This window comes from Oncorhynchus mykiss, chromosome 17 (genome assembly GCF_013265735.2).
Source record: "Oncorhynchus mykiss isolate Arlee chromosome 17, USDA_OmykA_1.1, whole genome shotgun sequence".
NCBI lineage: Eukaryota > Metazoa > Chordata > Actinopteri > Salmoniformes > Salmonidae > Oncorhynchus > Oncorhynchus mykiss.
In genome coordinates, this window is record NC_048581.1 from 37,941,765 (window position 1) to 37,962,208 (window position 20,444).

At 41.3% G+C, this 20,444-nt stretch overlaps 1 protein-coding gene across 13 annotated transcripts in view; it reads right to left on the reverse strand.

Moving 5' to 3' along the window:
* ptprt (protein tyrosine phosphatase receptor type T) overlaps positions 1 to 20,444 on the reverse strand; it is a 413,011-nt gene that overhangs the window by 59,646 nt on the left and 332,921 nt on the right. For 9 of the 13 annotated variants that reach the window (XM_036949848.1, XM_021568407.2, XM_021568411.2 and 6 more), the window contains 3 exons: positions 8,054 to 8,208; positions 3,300 to 3,377; positions 2,783 to 2,818 (listed from right to left, as the gene is read on the reverse strand). In XM_036949848.1, coding sequence (XP_036805743.1) covers positions 2,783 to 2,818; positions 3,300 to 3,377; positions 8,054 to 8,208 — 269 coding nt within the window. Of the gene's footprint in view, positions 1 to 2,782; positions 2,819 to 3,299; positions 3,378 to 8,053; positions 8,209 to 15,391; positions 15,422 to 20,444 lie in introns of all 13 variants that reach the window. The other 4 variants (XM_021568408.2, XM_021568413.2, XM_021568416.2 and 1 more) reach the window with 2 other exon arrangements.

The window sequence follows — 20,444 nt, forward strand, 5'->3', positions numbered from 1 at the left end:
ACCATTTTTGACCATTAGCAATAATTACCATCCATACAAAAATACATTGGACAGCTCTTTGAGCGGGGACAATATAATGCCTTTTGAAATTACCTAAAATTTACCTCCATTCTAAAGACTAAATATAGCTGGAGAAGATTTGAGATAATGTGCAGTGATTTTCCAAGTGTAGAAATCAGTCATTCTCTAAAACCCTTAGGAACATTTAAGTGTTGTAGGAACCAAATATACCTAGCTCCTTCTTTTAACCTGAACCAGGATCCATCCTGTTTTATGTGTTCAAACATGGCATTATAAGTTAAGCCAATGCAAATTAAGAACTTCAGCTTCCTCTGCTTTTGGCAGATATACAGTATCTGCTGCATTTAGAGATGTGAATGGCGTAAATTATGCAAGAGGCTAGATGCATTCTAAACTAAGTCATGTCTGCTGGTAGCGTATAGGCATCTACTCTACTAATGGACATCTTATCAATACCATTTTGCATACGCTGATAAAAAAAACTAAGTATGGATTTCATTCAACACTCCCAAATGTAACAGTATTCGCTAGCTAAGACTCTGCTCCTGGTGATGGATAAACAAGAGAACTGTGCCAGTCCCAGAGCACCCCTCAAAGTTCTCCACCACCTGTGAAACTGAAGCCCTCCCTTCAGCAGGACCAATAATCCTGCTCACCATGTCCTCTGATCCAGTCAGTCCGTCCAGCTTGCCTGACAGCCCACAGCCAGAAGACAGACTCTATCCTGCCTCTAGCTGTCGGTCTTCTTCGGTTTCTGGTGAAGCATTGATACCTCTGGTGCTGATAGCAAGTAACATTAAAGCAACGAGCCCAAATGCAGAGCGACGGAAATGCCTATGACTAAGTAAGAGATAGAGAGGCAGGGGGGGGGGGGGGGGGGAATGGAAATGTACAGCATCATCGGTCATATCTAATAACTGCCTGCAGTGTCAGCTAAATATATTACACAGGACTTTATAAACTGGCCTATGATCAATATCCAGTGAATTGACTCAAGGCCGCACTACTACTAGCTAAGCATGTACATGAAACAGCTGTGATCTCATTCTTTCTCTGAGACAGTGAATGAAATTGCATCACTGATTGGAATGTAACGCTCAAAAAAGGATGTCTATTTGCATCGCAAAAGAAACACCTAAGCCATCAAAACCCAGACTAATATAGAAAAACAGCTAAGCCTAGCTTTGCACGAGAGCATTGATTTTCTAAAGCTCCTTCCTCCACACTAAGACATCTTGCTTCTCCCTCTCCATCTCTATTTATTCCCCTTTTTTTGCCTGGCGGTAGCCGGTCAGGCTAGAATGAATAGGCAAAGCTAAATTATTGACTGTGAAACTTGATGATTATGGCATGTACTATGGGCAATTTACAGATTTACTGCTGAAATCAATAAATGCTGCAGATGCTTTGGACTTGCTTGCTTGCCTGCCTTCCCCTGCCTCCTGTAATGTTTGACAAGACTCTTTCCCCCCTGCCTGGGCTCTGTTTGCTTAGAGCTGGCTTCCTCTCCCCTGGCCAGTAAAGAAGGGGGTTTGTCGGCCATTACTGTGATTTGCTCAGTCAACAACAGTGCTTGAGAAAGGTATACTTGGACTTCAACCAGCTTTGGAGGAGAGGATATATGGTGGGCTCAGACCTTCCCTGTCTTTTACATAAGTGGTGACTTTAATATAAACACTTGAATAGATTAAAATCACAGTACAGGTAGTTCCAATGAATTGGGTGAACAAGGACCCTCTAGGAGTTTTAGGGGATACCATTTAGAATACATGAGATTGTGAGAATGAGGGGCTCAGACGGCTACTTTTAAGCAGGAGTAACAATGCTGAATGTGTAAAAAACGAGGTTGTGAGAATGTGGGCTCAGAGTAAAACATCTTCAGGACCCAGCTAAGTTCCACTCCATCCCTTTGGAAATCCATAGGTCAGAGGAAAGTCTATTTTACAGACAGCCTCAAGATCAAAGAGTGTGTTTACAGTACCTTTCTGTGACCCCAGGGGGCAGACAAAACAAAACATGTGCCCCATTAAACAAAAAAAGGACAGACCACACAAAATACCTGCCATGAAGCCAGTTGCTGACCAATGGCGGGTGGGAAATCTGTGAACCGCCTACTAGAAATGGAGCACATAAACCAATGAAATTGTGCCATTTGATTTGAGGCGGATGAGGAGAAACAGTTGAGAGTGGAGATAACTCTACCAAAACACTTGACATATTTTAGTTCGCAGCAAATCTACTTGTCAGAGGTGGTCAATCTGCTTCGAGAAGATTTGGCATTTCAATCTGTCTGTGCGTAAACTGAAGGGGCAAGATATGATCCGTGCTGTTGCTCTCAAAGCTTTCCCAAATCTAAGCATTAATATTCAACCGGTTGCAACACACTATATGTGATTCTCATTACACTCCAGTGCATGTACTGTAATTATAGGCAGTGCCATCCATGACACAGCAGACCTCCATTAGACCTTTCACAGCCTGCCCTGGGTCAGCAGCATGGCCATGGCCTGACACTGGGAGAGTGCTGTCTGTGTTGAATAAGTAGTGATAGTACGTTACTGTAACTTTGTAGAATCCTGCTAACGTGCTGTTTGGTTTGATTTATTAGCTCAGTGAATGGTCTTCAATTTGACATACGTGAACACCATGTTTGGATTGAATTTGTGTATGTTAAATCCATTACCAGATATCTAAACAACAAGATAAGTAAAAGCAAGATAATGGAAGGAGAAGCAAGAATAGATGGAGAGGAGATACTTACCAATGGATGCTGTTGCAGGGACTGGCTCCTTTGACACTACAGAGGTGAATGACACAGGGAAAGAAGACAGTGAATATGGAGCACGTTGAAGTTTATTGTCATGAATCTCACCCTGGGAGGCAGAACTGAGTGATTTCCACTAGATGGGCCACCTGCAAAGTCTAAATTTGCTATGTCGTAAAAATGTATGGGAAAAAAATGCTTTTTAGTCTTAAGTTAAGGTTAGGGTTAGCAGTGTGGTTAAGGTTAGGTTTAAAAATCACATTTTATTGACTTCGTGGCTGTGCCAGTTAGTGACCACTCTGAAGAGCTGCCTCCAGGGCAAGATTCATGACAAATGCCAACCTGCGAAAATGAATTCTCCAAGCGTCAAACAATTTCCACCAAATAAAATGTCTCCCGTCTTCAGATTGATTTCTCAACATGTTCTACTTTGAAGAGACCTGAAAGAGCAATATGGCATTGCCTTATGTAGATTCACTACAAAGCAGACTTCTTCAGAGTTGTATGGCTGTACCTGAGTAGTAGGAATTCAAGAGGGATTTGCTTTGCAGCGTTTTGCCTTGCAGAGAGAAGGAGCAGGGAGAGGGGGATGCTGAGGGGAGAAATACAAGGGGGAGATATTAAAGACTTTGAAGACAACAGCACAGCAAACGGGATGCAATATCCAGACACCATCTCTACACAAAAACAAGATGGGTCTGTATCAAACTAAAATAAGGCGGGTCTACAGAACATTAGCCCACTATCACCACTACAGTAAGACAGAGAAAATGTACCACAGGTGAACAGACCTGGATGGGTGCACGTTATACCACCAAACGGTAAAAGACATGAATTCTCCCATTCAACAATTGACACTACCAGCCCTATCCTACATGAAACGTTGAACAATGCCCATGGGATTCTGACACATGGAGTTTCTACAGTAATCAACATGTGATATTACATACTGCTATGCAGACCATTTTCCCACAGGCTAGCTCGATCTCACTCTGAGCATGTGCTCAGGTGAACCACAAGGTATTGCAGATACGGCTATGTAGTACTTTACATTTTAATGCACAACTGAGTATCTCCTCTGCTCAAATATAAACCCTTACCCTTATTCATACTGTATGCTAATATAGCCAACTTTATTCTACTACCTGCGTGTGAAAAGTGCTTTCGCAGCAATGTTTCACAAGAATGCAATAACAGAAAAGGTTATTTCACTGTGTCCGTGTAAATATTAGATCTCCATGCTTGGCATGGAGTTGGCATTTCTCATTAGGCATAACCTGTGCCCAACACCCACGGAACTGTCCCATTCTGATGGCCACATTAATAAAGAAATAATTATAGGGAGGAATAATGAACAAGGTGTTGTACAGGAAGAATACTGATATGAGAGGGAGAACATTCTGTGTTGGAGGCTTTGCATACATAGATGTATGTGATGGAGCAGGGATTTTATTTTGTCACGTCTCCAGAGACTGTTTGTCATTGATTTGACTAAACTAGATGGAAAATTATGGAATTTACCAAAAATTATAGTAGAAAACAAAATATGAATTTGGGAGCATTATGACCAAAATATTAGAATACAGGTAATGATGGACTTGTAGTGAAGGTGATACTCGCGACTAGCAACTTGCAGGCGCTGAAGCCCAGCGTGATGACTCATTCACTATTTATGACATTGTTTGGAAGGCTGATCATTTTAGGGCTATCACAGGGGTCAAACACACCTTATTTATGGTTTTCTCTGGGGGTGGGGGGGGTGGGTAGTTACCACAGAACCCTGGGAGCACAGACAACGTTGGTGGTGTGAAGACTGATGAAAACTTTTATTGAGGAAATTAATGTTACTGTGTGAATTAAATTGTTATGTTTCGAATGTTTCAAGAGTTCATAAAGAACTATGCATTTTGATGTGTTTTATTGTATTGTAAGTGGTAAGCATTTATTGTTACAGGGAAACTTATTTTGTTCATTGGCCGGTGGATAGATCATTGAGGACGCGACACAGCTCCTATCATTTAAATTGAGTTGATTAGATTAAAATATTTTCCTGCCTATTGTTTTTTTTACTAGCAAAGTGCAATGAAAAGTTCATTCGGGTTGCGTGTGAGTGTCTGCTTGAATTTGGTTAAAAGGACAGTGAATTTGTGGGCCTCCCGAGTGTCGCAGCAGTCTAAGGCACTGCATTGCAGTGCTTGAGGTGTCACTACAGACCCGGGTTTGATCCCAGGCTGTATGACAACCGGCCGAGACTGGGAGTCCCATAGGGCGGTGCACAATTGGCCCAGTGTCGTCCAGGTTAGGGGAGGGTGTGGCGCTCAGCGACTCCTTGTAGCGGGCTGGGCGCCTTTAGGCTGACTTCAGTCGTTGGTTGAACAGTGTTTCCTTCGACACATTGGTGCAACTGGCTTCTGGGTTAAGCAGGCGGGTGTTAAGAAGCGCATGTTTCAGAGGATGCATTACTCGACCTTCGCCTTTCCCGAGCCCATTGGGGAGTTGCAGCAATGAGATAAGATTGTAATTGGATATCACGAAATTGGGAAAAGGAGGTAAAATACAAAAAAATATAACAATTCTGAACTGAAGACGCATGTAACCACGTTAAGTATTAAGCCTATTGTTGATAGTCATTTACTCAGAGTTAATCTGTAATGTATCATGTATTTCATGTACACAGTAATTGAGTGTTAATTCTTTAATGACTCATAAATTATATTAGTTGAATTGAAATAAATGCATTCCTCGATTTACAGAGTAATTTTTTGATTGACTACACGTTAATAATTAAGTAGGTCTATTGGCAGTTGTTATATACTACACATGCTTGGGTACCACCTTGACAACTCTGATCTGCTTGCCTCAAATTAATGCTAGAACATCGGTGGCCAAGATTAACTGGTTGTATCTAGTTTTATAATAATTGCATAACAGCGCAAGTTAGACACATGTTCAATATAGTCATACTTGAGAGGTGAGGTACAGGGCTGTTGCATTTATTCACATAATATTGGGAGTCAGATTGATAAATGTAGATTATTATTATTTTTAACATAATTTCTACATAAAGGTTGGATAATTTCCACACAAAAATACAGACTTGTTTTCTCACAGAATCGACACCTAGATAACGTGCATGGCACATTTTCCTTTTCTTCTAAAGTTTGAATCGCTATTAGGGAATTTTCTTAGTTGGGTTAGATGCAGAGCTGAAGGCAGTGTAGTGAAGGCAATTACTGTATATATTAGTTGAGACGTTTGTTCTCCAGCTGACCCGAACTTTCAAAAAAGTGTGACATTTTCCCCAGAAAAAGCTTCTGAGAGGGCCTTCCTAATTACTGCTGCCACACAGCAGGCTGGACCCCACTTACAGCTCAGAAGAAATGGCCAAAATGCCACTCGCCTTTCTCTGAAGTGTCTTATTGAAAAGTATATTCAGTGGAGATGCTACAGTAACTTGATTTGGAATAAGATGGAATCATTTTGGAAAAGAGCAATTGGTATCCACTCATGGTCTTTACGGCTTTTACTAGATGGGTGCCTAAGAACCTTGTATACAGTGCTATAATATGTTGGTGGATTCATATTACACTGAATTGAAGTCTTTGCAATCTAATGTTGTATTTTCAGATATTGTTATTTGTAAACGCACTATGGTTATTGGCTGAAATATTGCTCCATATGTGGCACTGTAAATGAATATGGTCGACCAGTATTGTGCAATGGCAGTGAGAATGACAGAAGGCTACCAACAGCTGCCTAGCTAATCATCATGTGGGGACCAAATAAGCACACAAAGGAGACTTTAAAGGAGAAGTTTACCCAAAATCCAGAAACTCTCAAGTGATTCCACACATTAAAACTAGTTCAGTGGAGTTTACCCTCTACCCCTCGCTCTCCCTGTAGTGCTGCACTGAAACAGCTGCAAAAAATGGGTCACATGACTCCTGCCATTGCTGGTTTCAGGCCTCACTTGTTTGATAAAATCAATTTTTATATTCAAATGTAAGAACTGGGTTCTACAGTTTGAACCCCTGCTGTTTCTTGCCCCACCCCGCCATCTAGATCTGTGAAGTTGCATATTTTCTGTAGGGAAGCTAATTCTCCATCATGTATGACCTTCCTGTGAGTTTGTAAACTTAAATGTTTTATTACCATATCATGTTTGTATGTTCTCTATAGTTATGTACCCGAAAATGTATAAATTGACCAATTCGGCACATTTGGGAAGAATTGATTCAAAATGTTGTGCAGTAATGTAATGCTTCACTGGATCTGTCTAAAACTTTGCACACAAATGTTGCTGCCATCTGGTGGCGCCTAAACTCGTGTGTCATTTTATGGCCTTTCTCTTGCATTTCAAAACATTTTTTCAAAACGCATTTTTTTTTTTGTATTATCTTTTACCAGATGTAATGTGTTATATTCTCCTACATTCATTTCACAAACTGCAAAGTGTTTGCTTTCAAAGGGTATCAAGAATATGCATATCCTGACTTCAGGTCCTGTATGTCATTTTAAGTGAAAATTGAAAAATGGAGTCCGATCCTTAAGTCAAGAAATGCGTACTTTTCGACATAAAACATTTCCGATTATTTTAGCTCATTATTTTATGTAACCGACAGCCACAGCAGCAGCGCTCTCGTGGAAATCCCTGCTACGTAGAAACGTCAGTTTATACCCTTATTCACTGTTTTTTTTATTCCAAACTTGAATCTGTAATACAGCTGCACGCTTTCAATAAAAAACGAATTTCTGATTCATGAATTCACTGGCAACGGATCAGAGCGATGCCTGGATCCAGCAATGCCAGTCACGTGACCTGTTTTTGTAGCTGTTTCAGTACAGCACTACAGTGAGAGAGGGGGAGAGGAGAAAAACTCCACTGAACTACTTTCAATGTATGGAATTCACTTGGAAGTTTCTGGATTTTTGGTAAACTTCTCCTTTAAAGGAAATAACGATGAGAGAAAACAGAACAGCTCACAAATTGTGAGATTAAGTGAGAATTAAACTCCAGGCAAAGGAAACAGCATTTTGTTAAATTAGAGAAATAGGAGTGGGACAGGGGGTATCAAGAGATTAAGTCGAACACAGGGAAGTGAGAGGAGAGAAAAACAAGCTAGGACTGACAGGAATTGGTACAGACTAGTAGGAAGGGTTGCAAAATTCCCAGGATTCCCAGAACTGGGATTTCTGAAAAACTTCTGGGGAACTTTGGGAATGTTTCGGGAATTTTGCAATCTTGGTAATAGGTCCTATTTGACTCACTGAAACCGTTGATGTCCTGGCTGCTGGTGGAGAAGGGGTCGTCCTTGTGCAGAGTGCTGACTTTGGTGGTACTCTTATCAGCCGTGCTCACCAGTCCCATCTCCCTCTGGGTGCTGCTGCTGCTGGCTGTCTCCTTCTGTTTTTTGGCCAGTTTCCTTCAGCCGCCACCCAAAACAAACAGTGTCATTCAGAGACAATGGTGCAGTTGTACACACATCACACATCATACAACATACTTGTACTACACCATAAAAGGTAAAGAAGTAAAAAGTGAAGAGTGGCCATGTTACACATTGTTCAGTATCTAGTATTTTGTAACTAAATCATTTGGGCTAATTTGGTGCCTTTCAGGCAAAAGAGAATGCTTTCTGTTCAATAATCTGCAGTGATTTATTCCATGTGGTGAAATAACTATTTCTGGACTGTGATTGGGGAATAAAAACCTCGTAGTCATAGTGACTGATGATAGATGTATTTTTTGGATGTCTCAATGATATTCTAAAGAAACATGTGGATTTCAAAGTCAGAAGTTTGCCATGTGGAACAAAGCAAATCAGGAACCTAATTTGACAGTTCTGAATGCGTAGAAAGCAACAGTAGCTTACCATTTTACTTGAGCTTGAATGGTATTCTAACAAATACTTCACTGTAAGTCAGTCTATTTCAAAGAACAGTTTGAGACTACAGAATGTAACCTCTATAACGACCTCACTCTAGAATTTCAGACTGACTAATAACTGCAGTAGGCTTCAGAAGTTGAACACTTAGTCAAAGCTTCCGTTATTGTAAAGGTATAGGTCTGTGTAAGGCCTGTTGATGACTATACTGTAGCGTTGCGCGAAAAAATATTCCTTGAAAATCAGTTGGAAGGACTAAAGTTGATGCTTTAGCTCTTGTAGGTAAACATATTCAACATAATTAGTTAAGGAAATGCTGTAATTTATGAGCTGTCTTTAAAAAGAGGCTAGGCCTTGTGGAATATGGAGGTGTGGTAGTCAGTACACGGTCTCCATTTGCAAACAAATGCAGTCCTTTGCTTCTGGGGTTGAGGACAGAGGCAGCTGGGGTTGAGGACAGAGGCAAATGCTGCATCGGCGAAACCTCAGTCAAGAAGCAATAACAGAAGGGTCAGATCTGTAGGCACCTCCACTTTTTTCCAATTACGTTTCCAGGTCTTAAAATTGTGGCAATAAGGAGCTGTTTCTGATATTGCTGTCTGTTTGTGTGTGCGAGCGAGCGTGTTTGTGTGTCTGTGTTTGTATGTGTGTGAAGAAAGTGGGTGTGTGAGTTAGTGGTGGACATGTGATGTGTTTTTGCTTTGCTGTCACGGAAAGAGCCCTCAGAATTTTTTTTTCTGTAATCATTTTGCCATCATTATTTCAGGCAGACCTTTCCTCCAATTTACAATGTACTTGTACAGCTGTGCTTCAAATTTCAAGCATTGATTGGTGGCTATAGTGCTATTCTTACTTTGAAAGTGGGCATAGGAGGAATGGTAGTGGTGTGGAAGAAAAAAAGAAGAGTCGCAGAGATGAGGACATGGGGCTCTAGTATTAACGAAAAGGAGTGAATGATGGAGGCAGAAAGAAGAAATATACTCTAACAGGCTGACAGATAGAGGGAGATATTGGGAGTGAACTAGAAAGGGAAAAGAAGGTGTGATGTAGTGTGGGAGAGAAAAAGAGAGAAAGCCACATATCATCTTTAACACAGTATGCCCTGTTCTCGTAACGTTCGTCGTTAAGGGTAGACCAAGGCAAAGCATGATTTGGGTTCATCATATTTTATTAAAATGTGAACCAGCAAAAAAAACAATACAACGAGCGAAAAGCTTCGTCGTGCAAAATACATGCAAACAAAGACAAAATCCCACAACAGAAGGTGGGAAAAAGGGCTGCCTAAGCATGATCCCCAATCAGAGACAACGATAGACAGCTGCCTCTAATTGGGAACCATACTAGGCCAACAAATAAAAAGAAAACATAGATATACAAAAACTAGAGTACCCACCCTAATCACACCCTGACCTAACCAAAATATAGAGAATAAACAGGGAACTCTAAGGTCAGGGCGTGACAGTACCCCCCCCCCCCCCAAAGGTGCGGACTCCAGCTGCAAACCTGAACCTATAGGGGAGGGTCCGGGTGGGCATCTACTCTTGGTGGCAGCTCCGGTTCGTGACGTAGCCCCCACTCCCTATGCTGATCCCTCCACTTCTGTGGATCCGGACTGTGGATCGTCGCCGGAGACTCCGGACCGTGAATAGTTCCTTGGAAGAACCGGATCGCGGATCAGCATCTCTTAACTGGGAACCCCCGCTGGAGGCTCCGGGACTGGGAACCCCCGCTGGAGGCTCCGGGACTGGGGACCGTCGACCGGAGGCTCCGGACTGGGGACGGTCGACCGGAGGCTCCGGACTGGGGACCGTCGACCGGAGGCTCCGGACTGGGGACCGTCGACCGGAGGCTCCGGACTGGGGACCGTCGACCGGAGGCTCCGGACTGGGGACGGTCGACCGGAGGCTCCGGACTGGGGACCGTCGACCGGAGGCTCCGGACTGGGGACCGTCGACCGGAGGCTCCGGACTGGGGACCGTCGACCGGAGGCTCCGGACTGGGGACCGTCAATGCAGGCTCCGGGCCATGGATTATCACTGGCTTTGTGCCAGGGATCATCACTGGAGGCTTCAGACCATGAATCATCACTGGAGGCTTCGTACGTGGAGCCGGAACAGGTCTCACCGGACTGAGGAGACATACTGGAAGCCTGGTGCGGGGAGCTGCCACAACACGTCCTGGCTGGATACCCACTTTAGCTCAGTGAGTGTGGAGAGCTGGCACGGGACGCACTGGGCTATGAAGGCGCACTGGAGGCATAGTGCATAGAGCCGTCGCAGGATATGCTGGGCCGTGGAGGCGCACTGGAGGTCTGGAGCGTAGAGCTGGCACAACGCGTCCTGGATGAATACCCCCTGCAGCACGGCAAGTGCGGGGAGCTGGCACAGGCCGCACTGGGTTGTGCTGGCGAACTGGGGATACCTTGCGTAGAGCTGGCGCAGGATATCCTGGACCGAAGAGACGCACCGGAGGCCAGGAGCACTGAGCCGGCACAATCCGTCTTGGCTGAATGCCCACTCTAGCAAGGCAACTGCGGGGGAGCTTGCACAGTGCGCACCAGGCTATGGATGTGCACTGAAGGCATGGTGCGCAGAACCGGATAACACGGTGCTGGACTGGTCACTCGCTCCCCACGGTAAGCACGGGGAGTTGGCTCAGGTCTGAACCTTGACTCTGCCAATCTCCCCGTGTGCCCCCCAATTTCTTTGGGGGGGCTGCCTTGTGCTTGCTTTGTTAATTTAACTCCTCGTATCGTCGCCGTTCCGCTTTCGCTGGCTCCATCTGCTCCTTCAGACGGCGATACTCCCCGGCACTTGTCCAGCGTCCTGCTCCCTCCAGGATTTCCTCCCAGGTCCAGTCCTCCTGACCATGCTGCTTCCTCCGTTGGTGGTGGGATCTTCTGTAACGTTCGTCGTTAAGGGTAGACCTAGGCGCAGCGTGATTTGGGTTCATCATATTTTATTAAAATGTGAACCAGCAAAAAAAAAAAAAACAATACAACGAACGAAAAGCTTTGTCGTGCAAAATACATGTAACCAAACAAAGATAAGATCCCACAACAGAAGGTGGGAAAAAGGGTTGCCTAAGTATGATCCCCAATCAGAGACAACGATAGACAGTTGCCTCTAATTGGGAACCATAATAGGCCAACAAAGAAAAATGAAAACATAGATATACAAAAACTAGAGTACACACCCTAATCACACCCTGACAAAATATAGAGAATAAAAAGGGGTCTCTAAGGTCAGGGCGTGACAGTTCTCTAGTGTGCAGCACACCATTTCGTCCTCTTTGCTATGGGTCTGACTTCTCTCCCTCTCTACACTGTCTATATGGCCTTCTGTTGTCTCTAAACATGATTGCTCCACCACATTTTATTAGGCGAGCAACCAATCTTTAAATATTGAACTAGCTCAATAAAATGTATGTAGTGGAGTTATTATTTACCTTAATTTATACAGGTATGTCAATTCAGAACTAATTATTATTTATGTACAATGGCAACCTGTCATGTGTGCGGACCCTAAATCATCTGTAAGTTGTCTTCGGCCCAGCACTTCTTAAAACAAGTGATGTGCATTTAACTACACAAACTCCCATTCCCAAATCTAGGCTTCCATCATATGAAGAACCTTCGATAATGTAATGATGTATAGCTTAAGAGGCCAGGAGGCCTCCCTATCATGTCTGTCTGTCTTTTATCATAACAAATCAGTGCTCAGATTCCTCTCACTTCCCTTCCTGCCATCGAAAGGTCAGCGATATCTCCTAATTACAAGATTTCTCTCAATTGTTCAGCCTATTGGATATTCCTATAATAGACTAATTTAAATGACAAATTCCGTGCATATTGGTAAGTGGCAAAGGAGTAAAGATAATCCATATTTAATTAATGTCAAACCAACACTTCATTAAAAAGTGAGGATGGCCTGCATATCATATTGTGCTTTATGGTACTGGCTTTGCTATTTATAGGTTGCACCTCCATCACTTGCGTCATGCCATTGTTATGAACGTTCTTATGCCATTGTTATAAACGTTCTCAAGCCGCCCTCTATCGGCGGTGCCCTAAAGTAGTGATAAGCCCAATCATTCTGGACAGAGGCTAACTACTGTTTAGTCTAAATTAAATTGCCTGGAAATATGATTGCATTGCTAAAGTAGTCAAATATTTTAGTAGGAAACAACTTTGCCAGCATTATCATGTCGTCAAATTTACTTTAGACAGATGACAATGTTGTTATTAGCTAGCAAAGTTCGTCAAAAAATAGCTAGCTATGCTAACATTAGCTAGCTAAAATCCGGTGGCCTCCCCTCAATCTTAGCTAGCTAGCGTTATACTGCATCTAAAGTCAATCTGGTGACATCAAAATTATGACAAAAGCTTTTCCTACTAACTGTTAGCCTCCTTTTGAATGTCACTGTATTTCCAAGCCACTGTAATGCACTTGTGATGAAATCTTCATCAGCGCTCATTGACGATGCATTGAGTAGAATGCTCAGTCTGAAATCAGTCCAGAACTAACATTCAAAACAATATTGTGATGAAACATGCAACCCACCAAAACTCAAATTAGAGATGGGCAAAATATATTTTAGTTTCAGGGCAGTGGAGTCCTGGAACTCCTTGCCAAAAGGTTCCAAAAAAACTTGCCAAATAGTTGTCTTAAGAGACTGATTCATAAAATGTCTTGAGCGACTAGAGTGGTTCTAGGAGCTTATTGTAGTCGCAAGCTCTCAATATGTATGTTGTACTTAAATTCATATGTGCACATTATGTATGTGGGTGGGGGAGGGGAGGGGAAGGCGTAATATGTACAGATAATAGGAATGTGGTTCTTTGTGTTTTTATGCTTTTACTTTGCTTTTGTTGTTTTTCTAATTTCTGTATGTTTTTTAAATATTTTTTTTTACATTTCTTAAGGACTCTTGGAAGATTAGTCATTGGGCTAAACAAGATCCTTATAAAACAAAATAAATTACAAATGTGTTATATCATTGGTCATACAAGAATATCAGATCTCATCTGCTTCTGACATCCGACACATCATACAAATTATAATGTAAAACTCTAATATTCAATTTGATCACAGGAAAGCAGTTATATTACATTCGTCTTATAATGCATGTGCAGGACATGAAGTATGCTCACCGAGAAACATATCCAGCTAAGTTTTGTAAATGTTCATTACAAAACTCCTTTGAGAGACAGTGAGTAAGCGGCCAGCCCTGTGGGTGAGGTGAGTAAGTCAGCATGCGCTTTAGCAGGATGGGTGACGCGGATGGGTCTTCACAGCATGGTTAACATGCAACACTCACTCAGTCACTTGCGCACACACACACACACACACGAAAGGGATAAATAGAGGTCTGAAGGAATGCCTTTTGGAAAGAGTTAGTGTGTGAATTAAGTAATCAGGTTTCTTGTTTTGTAACTTCTCATGGCATTGGAAAGTAAGACTGAAATCTCAGAATGGGTGATGCAAATCGTTTTAGGGCTGTTTTTCAAGCAAAGACTTGCTTACAAAATTAAGAGTCGTGCAAAGATTGAGGCTAGTATATTTTATTCTGTGAAACACTATTGTAAGGACCCCAAAGAGAAGGCTCAAATTAGAGAAAGGTTTGACTATATTGATATTGTTAACAATATTAATCATGTGAATAGGAAAATGTTGATTCAACTACATGTCCGAGAAGAATGTCTCAGTGTTGTGGCCTTTAATAGCCTGTGGGCCTCCTACTCAACCTGCAAGACTGCTGCTCAAGAGTAACGGCTGCTCCAGGCAATGGCTGCTGGGAATGGATGCATCAATGCATCAACATTTCAAGAGCTTCAAGGAAAAAATAGATACAGCTACAGAACTGTGTTTTCCAAAACCCTTTAAATGCTTGAAACATCCCAGATCCATGCTTCTGTACACTCGGCAATAAGCAAATTAAACAATTCATACATTTTGAAATGTAGCCTGCATTGTAATAGCCATCAATTTAATTCCATATGTTAATCGTAAAGTAGTAATTTCTTTGAGGGTTAAAGATTTCTGGCAGTTAAGTTTTCATGATTACTGTTTTGCTATGTTAGGAACTGAACATTGATATGTCTACTGCAGTTAAGCATTTTCGCTAAAGACAGGAAAGTGGTCTTTGCACCATGCAGATATAAACTACATAAAACCTTGAGAAATTGGGAAACTATTTTCAACTAGCAGCAGTAATAATAATGGCAAACAATATGTGCAATCTCTTTGCAGCATGAAGCAAAAAATGAAAGGTCTCCATAGAAACACTATTTGACCATGGGCTGATGTCCTGGGCTGATGCTTAGTATAATATACACGCACAGCTTGTTATTGACTCCCCATCACAAAAATGCCTACAAAGGAAAAGTTACAAAACATTATACATGGCTGAAGATGTTCTTTTTGTAGGTGCTGAGATGCTTTGTCCACCATGGCATTTCTGATTGAGAAAAAAACATAGTATTGAAGAACTGGCCATGAAAAAGGCCCTAGATCTAAACATTAACACTAACTCTAGTTGTAGAGTCTGTTGTATTAAATTTTGTTCCATAAACAGTAACTGAACAAGTGTATGTCTATAGGGCTAAGAGGGGGAATTAAAATAGGCTCAGTGGTTTAGTAATATAAGAACATGAGAAACAATGATAATAAAAAAGATAAATATCAAAATTGGGAAAGGGTCTTTCCTTAATGCTACTTACAGGTAATAAGAGTAGGAATATGCATTTCTTCTGAAACATGAAGGTAGACCAGTGGGACAAAATTGAGCACCCAAAAAAGGACAAACAGATTACATTAGTTAGTTCTTTAGCACCCAAGGAGAGCTGATGGAGAAAAATGTCAAGAACGGGTTAAAGACATTGATTTGCTGCTGGCCTGGTTTTTTTTTGGTCTGCCTGTCTGTCTACAGTCTAGTTCTAGTTAAACCAACCTTCCCATTAAGCTATCCATGTGCCTATGGTCCACCAGTCTATAGTAAAGGCTGGACATTTGGGTGCTCCGATACAGTTGCACATATAACCAACAGTACGCTACTCAAACCCCTGCAGCCATTTCATCAAAGAAGAAAATACACATAATTCACCCGCATTTAAAGAAGAAATAACACATCTGGCTCCCAATAAAATTGAAACTCCTTGAGAGATGGAATTGTCTGAACAGAGAGTGGGTGGCTGGGAAAACAAAAATAGGAGAGTAGGGATGGGAGGAGGAGTGAGAGTAAGAGGAAGGGGGTATGTTTTAATGACATACTGTTCAGCCATTCTGTTTAGTGAGATGGAAAGAGAAAGCGATGCTACTGTTGACACTTTGACTGCTTTAGGAACTAAATCAAACCTGAGTGTTGAAATTAGAGTAGGCTTGCGTGTGTGTGCATGCATTCTGTTGGATTTCTCTAGGAAGGGTTCTTTTGAGAGGTAGAACAATCACAAATGACATGCAGCGAGCAGTGAGGAGTTAGCAAGCAGAGATGAGACTGAAAAGCAGATGGTATCTGTTGTTTCTTTTAAAGGTTTGTAGTTCCCAAACGTGTTGACATCAGATATATCAAAGGAGTAAATGTGTGACAAATACCTACAGCATTCAGCACAACACTAGTCTGTTCATAATAAGCAGCAATGTGTTTAGCATAGTCTTTTTTTTAATACAATTTGATACCCACTTACTACACAAACAATGATGTGTATATTTTTTTAAAGGGGAAGTTCAGGATTTTACAACTTTTACAACTCTAACCATGTTAGATGGTTCCTCAAACGAAAAAGTAGTTTTCTTTAAACAGGCACAAACTTCAGCTAACTTTAGTCACCGGTAGCTAACAATCAATGGAAGTGATAGGGGCAATTGTAAAACAATTTGTAAATGGCCAAATCACCTTCATGCAACATCAAACCAAATATAGAATTGATTTCAGTTGACTTCGCCATGGAATTTTGACAATTGCCCCTATCACTGGGAAAAACCCAGTGGTGGTTAAGACGTGTCGATATCCAAGGTCTTAAAGGATATAATCAACATAATAGAGCTGTATGTACTGCAGTCAGATATAGTATTTGATTCAATGGAAAATTAGCCTCCAATCCTTTCCTCTGTTTGACAGTCCTGTTAATAAGTTTGCGGTCACTTAGAAATGTCCTTGTTTTTGAAAATAACATCAAATTGATCAGAAATACAGAGTAGACATTGTTAATGTTGTAAATGACCATTGTAGCTGGAAACGGCAGATTTTCTATGGAATATCTACATAGGCATACAGAGGCATACAGCATCCCAGAGTCGCCTCTTCACTGGTGACATTGAGACGGGTGTTTTGCGGGTACTATTTAATGAAGCTGCCAGTTGAGGCCTTGTGGGGCATCTGTTTCTCAAACTAGACACTCTAATGTACTTGTCTCCTTGCTAAGTTGTGCACTGGGGCATCCCACTCCTTCTATTCTGGTTAGGGCCCGTTTGCACTGTTCTGTGAAGGGAGTAGTACACAGTGTTGTATGATATCTTCAGTTTCTTGGCAATTTCTCACATGGAATAGCCTTAATTTCTCAGAACATTAATAGACTGACAAGTTTCAGAAGGAAGTACTTTGTTTCTGGCCATTTTGAGCCTGTAATCAAACCCACAAATGCTGATGCTCCAGATATTTAACTAGTCTAAAGAAGGCCCGTTTTATTGCTTCTTTAATCAGAACAACAGTTTCAGCTGTGCTAACACAATTGCAAAAGGGTTTTCTAATGATCAATTAGCCTTTAAAATTATAAACTTGGATTAGCTAACACAACGTGCCATTTGAACACAGGAATGATGGTTGCTGATAATGGGCCTATGTGGAAATCAGCCGTTTCCAGCTACAATATTAATTTACAACATTAACAATGTCTACACTGTATTTCTGATCAATTTTATGTTATTTTAATAGACAAAAATGAGCTTTTCTTTCAAAAACAAGGAACTTTCTAAGTGACCCTAAACTTTTGAACGGTATGTTTTCATCCACACCATGAGACACATTCATATGTCTGGTATGCAGATACTGTCTGGCCTTAATTTGTTTTCAATGGGGCTCATTTATAATTTCCATAAAATACTGTATGTAAAATTTGTCCTCCCAATTTGTTCAGCTCAAAACATAAAACATCAATAGTGATGAAAACCTTGTTTCAATTATATTCCACCCATGTCTGGATTATACATTTAATTAAAAAAAAACAAATAGCACTTTTATTGATACACGTGATCTAGCAGAGGTAAATGGCAAATATTAACCATGTATGCTGTCTATATTGCTTGTAATAGATTTAAGTCATCGAATAATTAATTACGTAAATTGTTATGGCTGTATTGTTTTAAAAACAATAATGTTATGGGTCCATCAGACCTTCGAACATTGGGTGCATAACAAAAACGAACACCACACAAGGGTTAAGACATGAAGGTCAGTCAATACGGAAAATATACTTCAAAGTTACTTAAAATGCAGTTGCAAAAACCATCAAGCGCTATGACAAAACTGGCTCTCATGAGGCCCACCACAGGAATGGACAACCCAGAGATAACTCTGCTGCAGAGGATAAGTTCATTAGAGCTACCAGCCTCAAAAATTGCAGCCCAAATAAATGCTTCAGAGTTCAAGTAACAGACACATTTCAACATCAACTGTTCAGAGGAAACTGCGTGAATCAGGCCTTCATGGTCGAATTGCTGCAAAGAAACCACTACTACTAAAGGACACCAATAATAAGAAGAGGCTTGCTTGGGCCAAGAAACATGATCAACGTGTCTTTTGGTCTGATTAGTCCAAAATTTGAGATGTTTTGACTTTCTGAGACGCAGAGTAGGTGACCGGATGATCTCCGCATGTGTGGTTCCTAACATGAAGCATGGAGGAGGTGGTGTGATGATGCTTTGCTAGTGACACTGTCAATGATTTATTTAGAAATCAAGGCACACTTAACCAATATGGCTACCACAGCATTCCGTAGTGATACACTATCCCATCTGGTTTGCGATTAGTGGGACAATCATTTGTTTTTCAACAGGACAATGACCCAACACATCTTCAGGCGTGTGGCTACTTTGAATCTACATTTTATTTTTAATCGTTTAACACTTTTTTGGTTACTACATGATTCCATGTGATATTTCATGTCTTCACAAGTATTCTACAATGTAGAAAATATTTAAAATAAAGAAAATCCCTTAAATGAGTAGGTGTCCAAACTGCTGACGAGTACTGTATGTTCATGCAAAAAAAGGCAGGGCAGTCAAAAACATAACTCTATGGAGCTGGAAACAACACTGAAATTGTGAAAATGATAATATAAATTTGAGTGTAAGAGCATTCCGGTCTTTGTCCTGTTGGAAAGTAAATCTGAGAACCTGCTTCAGACTGCAAACAACCTTAGACTTGGGAGAAGATTTACAGTTGAAGTCGGAAGTTTACATACACTTAGGTTGGAGTCATTAAAACTTGTTTCTCAACCACTCCACAAATTTCTTGTTAACAAACTACAGTTTTGGCAAGTCGGTTAGGACATCTACTTTGTGCACGGCGCAAGTCATTTTTCCAACAATTGTTTACAGACAGATTATTTCACTTATAATGCACTGTATCACAATTCCAGTGGGTCAGAAGGTTAGATACACTAAGTTGACTGTGCCTTTAAACAGCTTGGAAAATTCCAGAAAATGATGTCATGGCTTTAGAAGCTTCTGATTGGCTAATTGACATAATTTGAGTCAATTGGAGGTGTACCTGTGGATGTATTTCAAGGCCTACCTTCAAACTCAGTGCCTCTTTGCTTGACATCAAAAGAAATCAGCCAAGACCTCAGAAAAAAATTGTAGACCTCCACAAGTTTGGTTCATCCTTGGGAGCAATTTCCAAACGTCTGAAGGTACTACGTTCATCTGTACAAACAATAGTACACAAGTATAAACACCATGGGACCACGCAGCCTTGGTGCGAAAAGTGCAAATCAACCCCGGAAGCAGCAAAGAACCTTGTGAAGATGCTGTTGAAAACAAGTACAAAAGTATCTATATCCACAGTAAAACGAGTCCTATATCGACATAACCTGAAAGGCCGCTCAGGAAGCCACTGCTCCAAAACCGCAATAAAAATGCCAGACTACAATTTGCAACTGCACATGGGGACAAAGATCATACTTGTTAGAGAAATGTCCTATGGTCTGATGAAACAAAAATAGAACTGTTTGGCCATAATGACCATCGTTATACTTGGAGGAAAAAGGGGGAGTCTTGCAAGCCAAAGAACACCATCCCAACCGTGAAGCACGGGGGTGGCTGCATCATGTTGTGGGAGTGCTTTGCTGCAGGAGGGACTGGTGTACTTCACAAAATAGATGGCATCATGAGGTAGGACAATTATGTGGATATATTGAAGCAACATCTCAAGACATCAAGACATCAGAAGTTAAAGCTTGGTCGCAAATGGGTCTTCCAAAAGGACAATGACCAAGTATACTTCCAAAGTTGTGGCAAAATGGCTTAAGGACAACAAAGTCAAGGTATTGGAGTGGCCAACACAAAGCCCTGACCTCAATCCTATAGAAATGTTCTGGGCAGAACTGAAAAAGTGAGTGCAAGCAAGGAGGCCTACAAATCTGACCTAGTTACACCAGCTCTGTCAGGAGGAATGGGCCAAAATTTAATTCACACAACTTATTGTGGGAAGCTTGTGGAAGGCTACCCGAAACGTTTGACCCAAGTTAAACTATTTAAAGGCAATGCAACCAAATA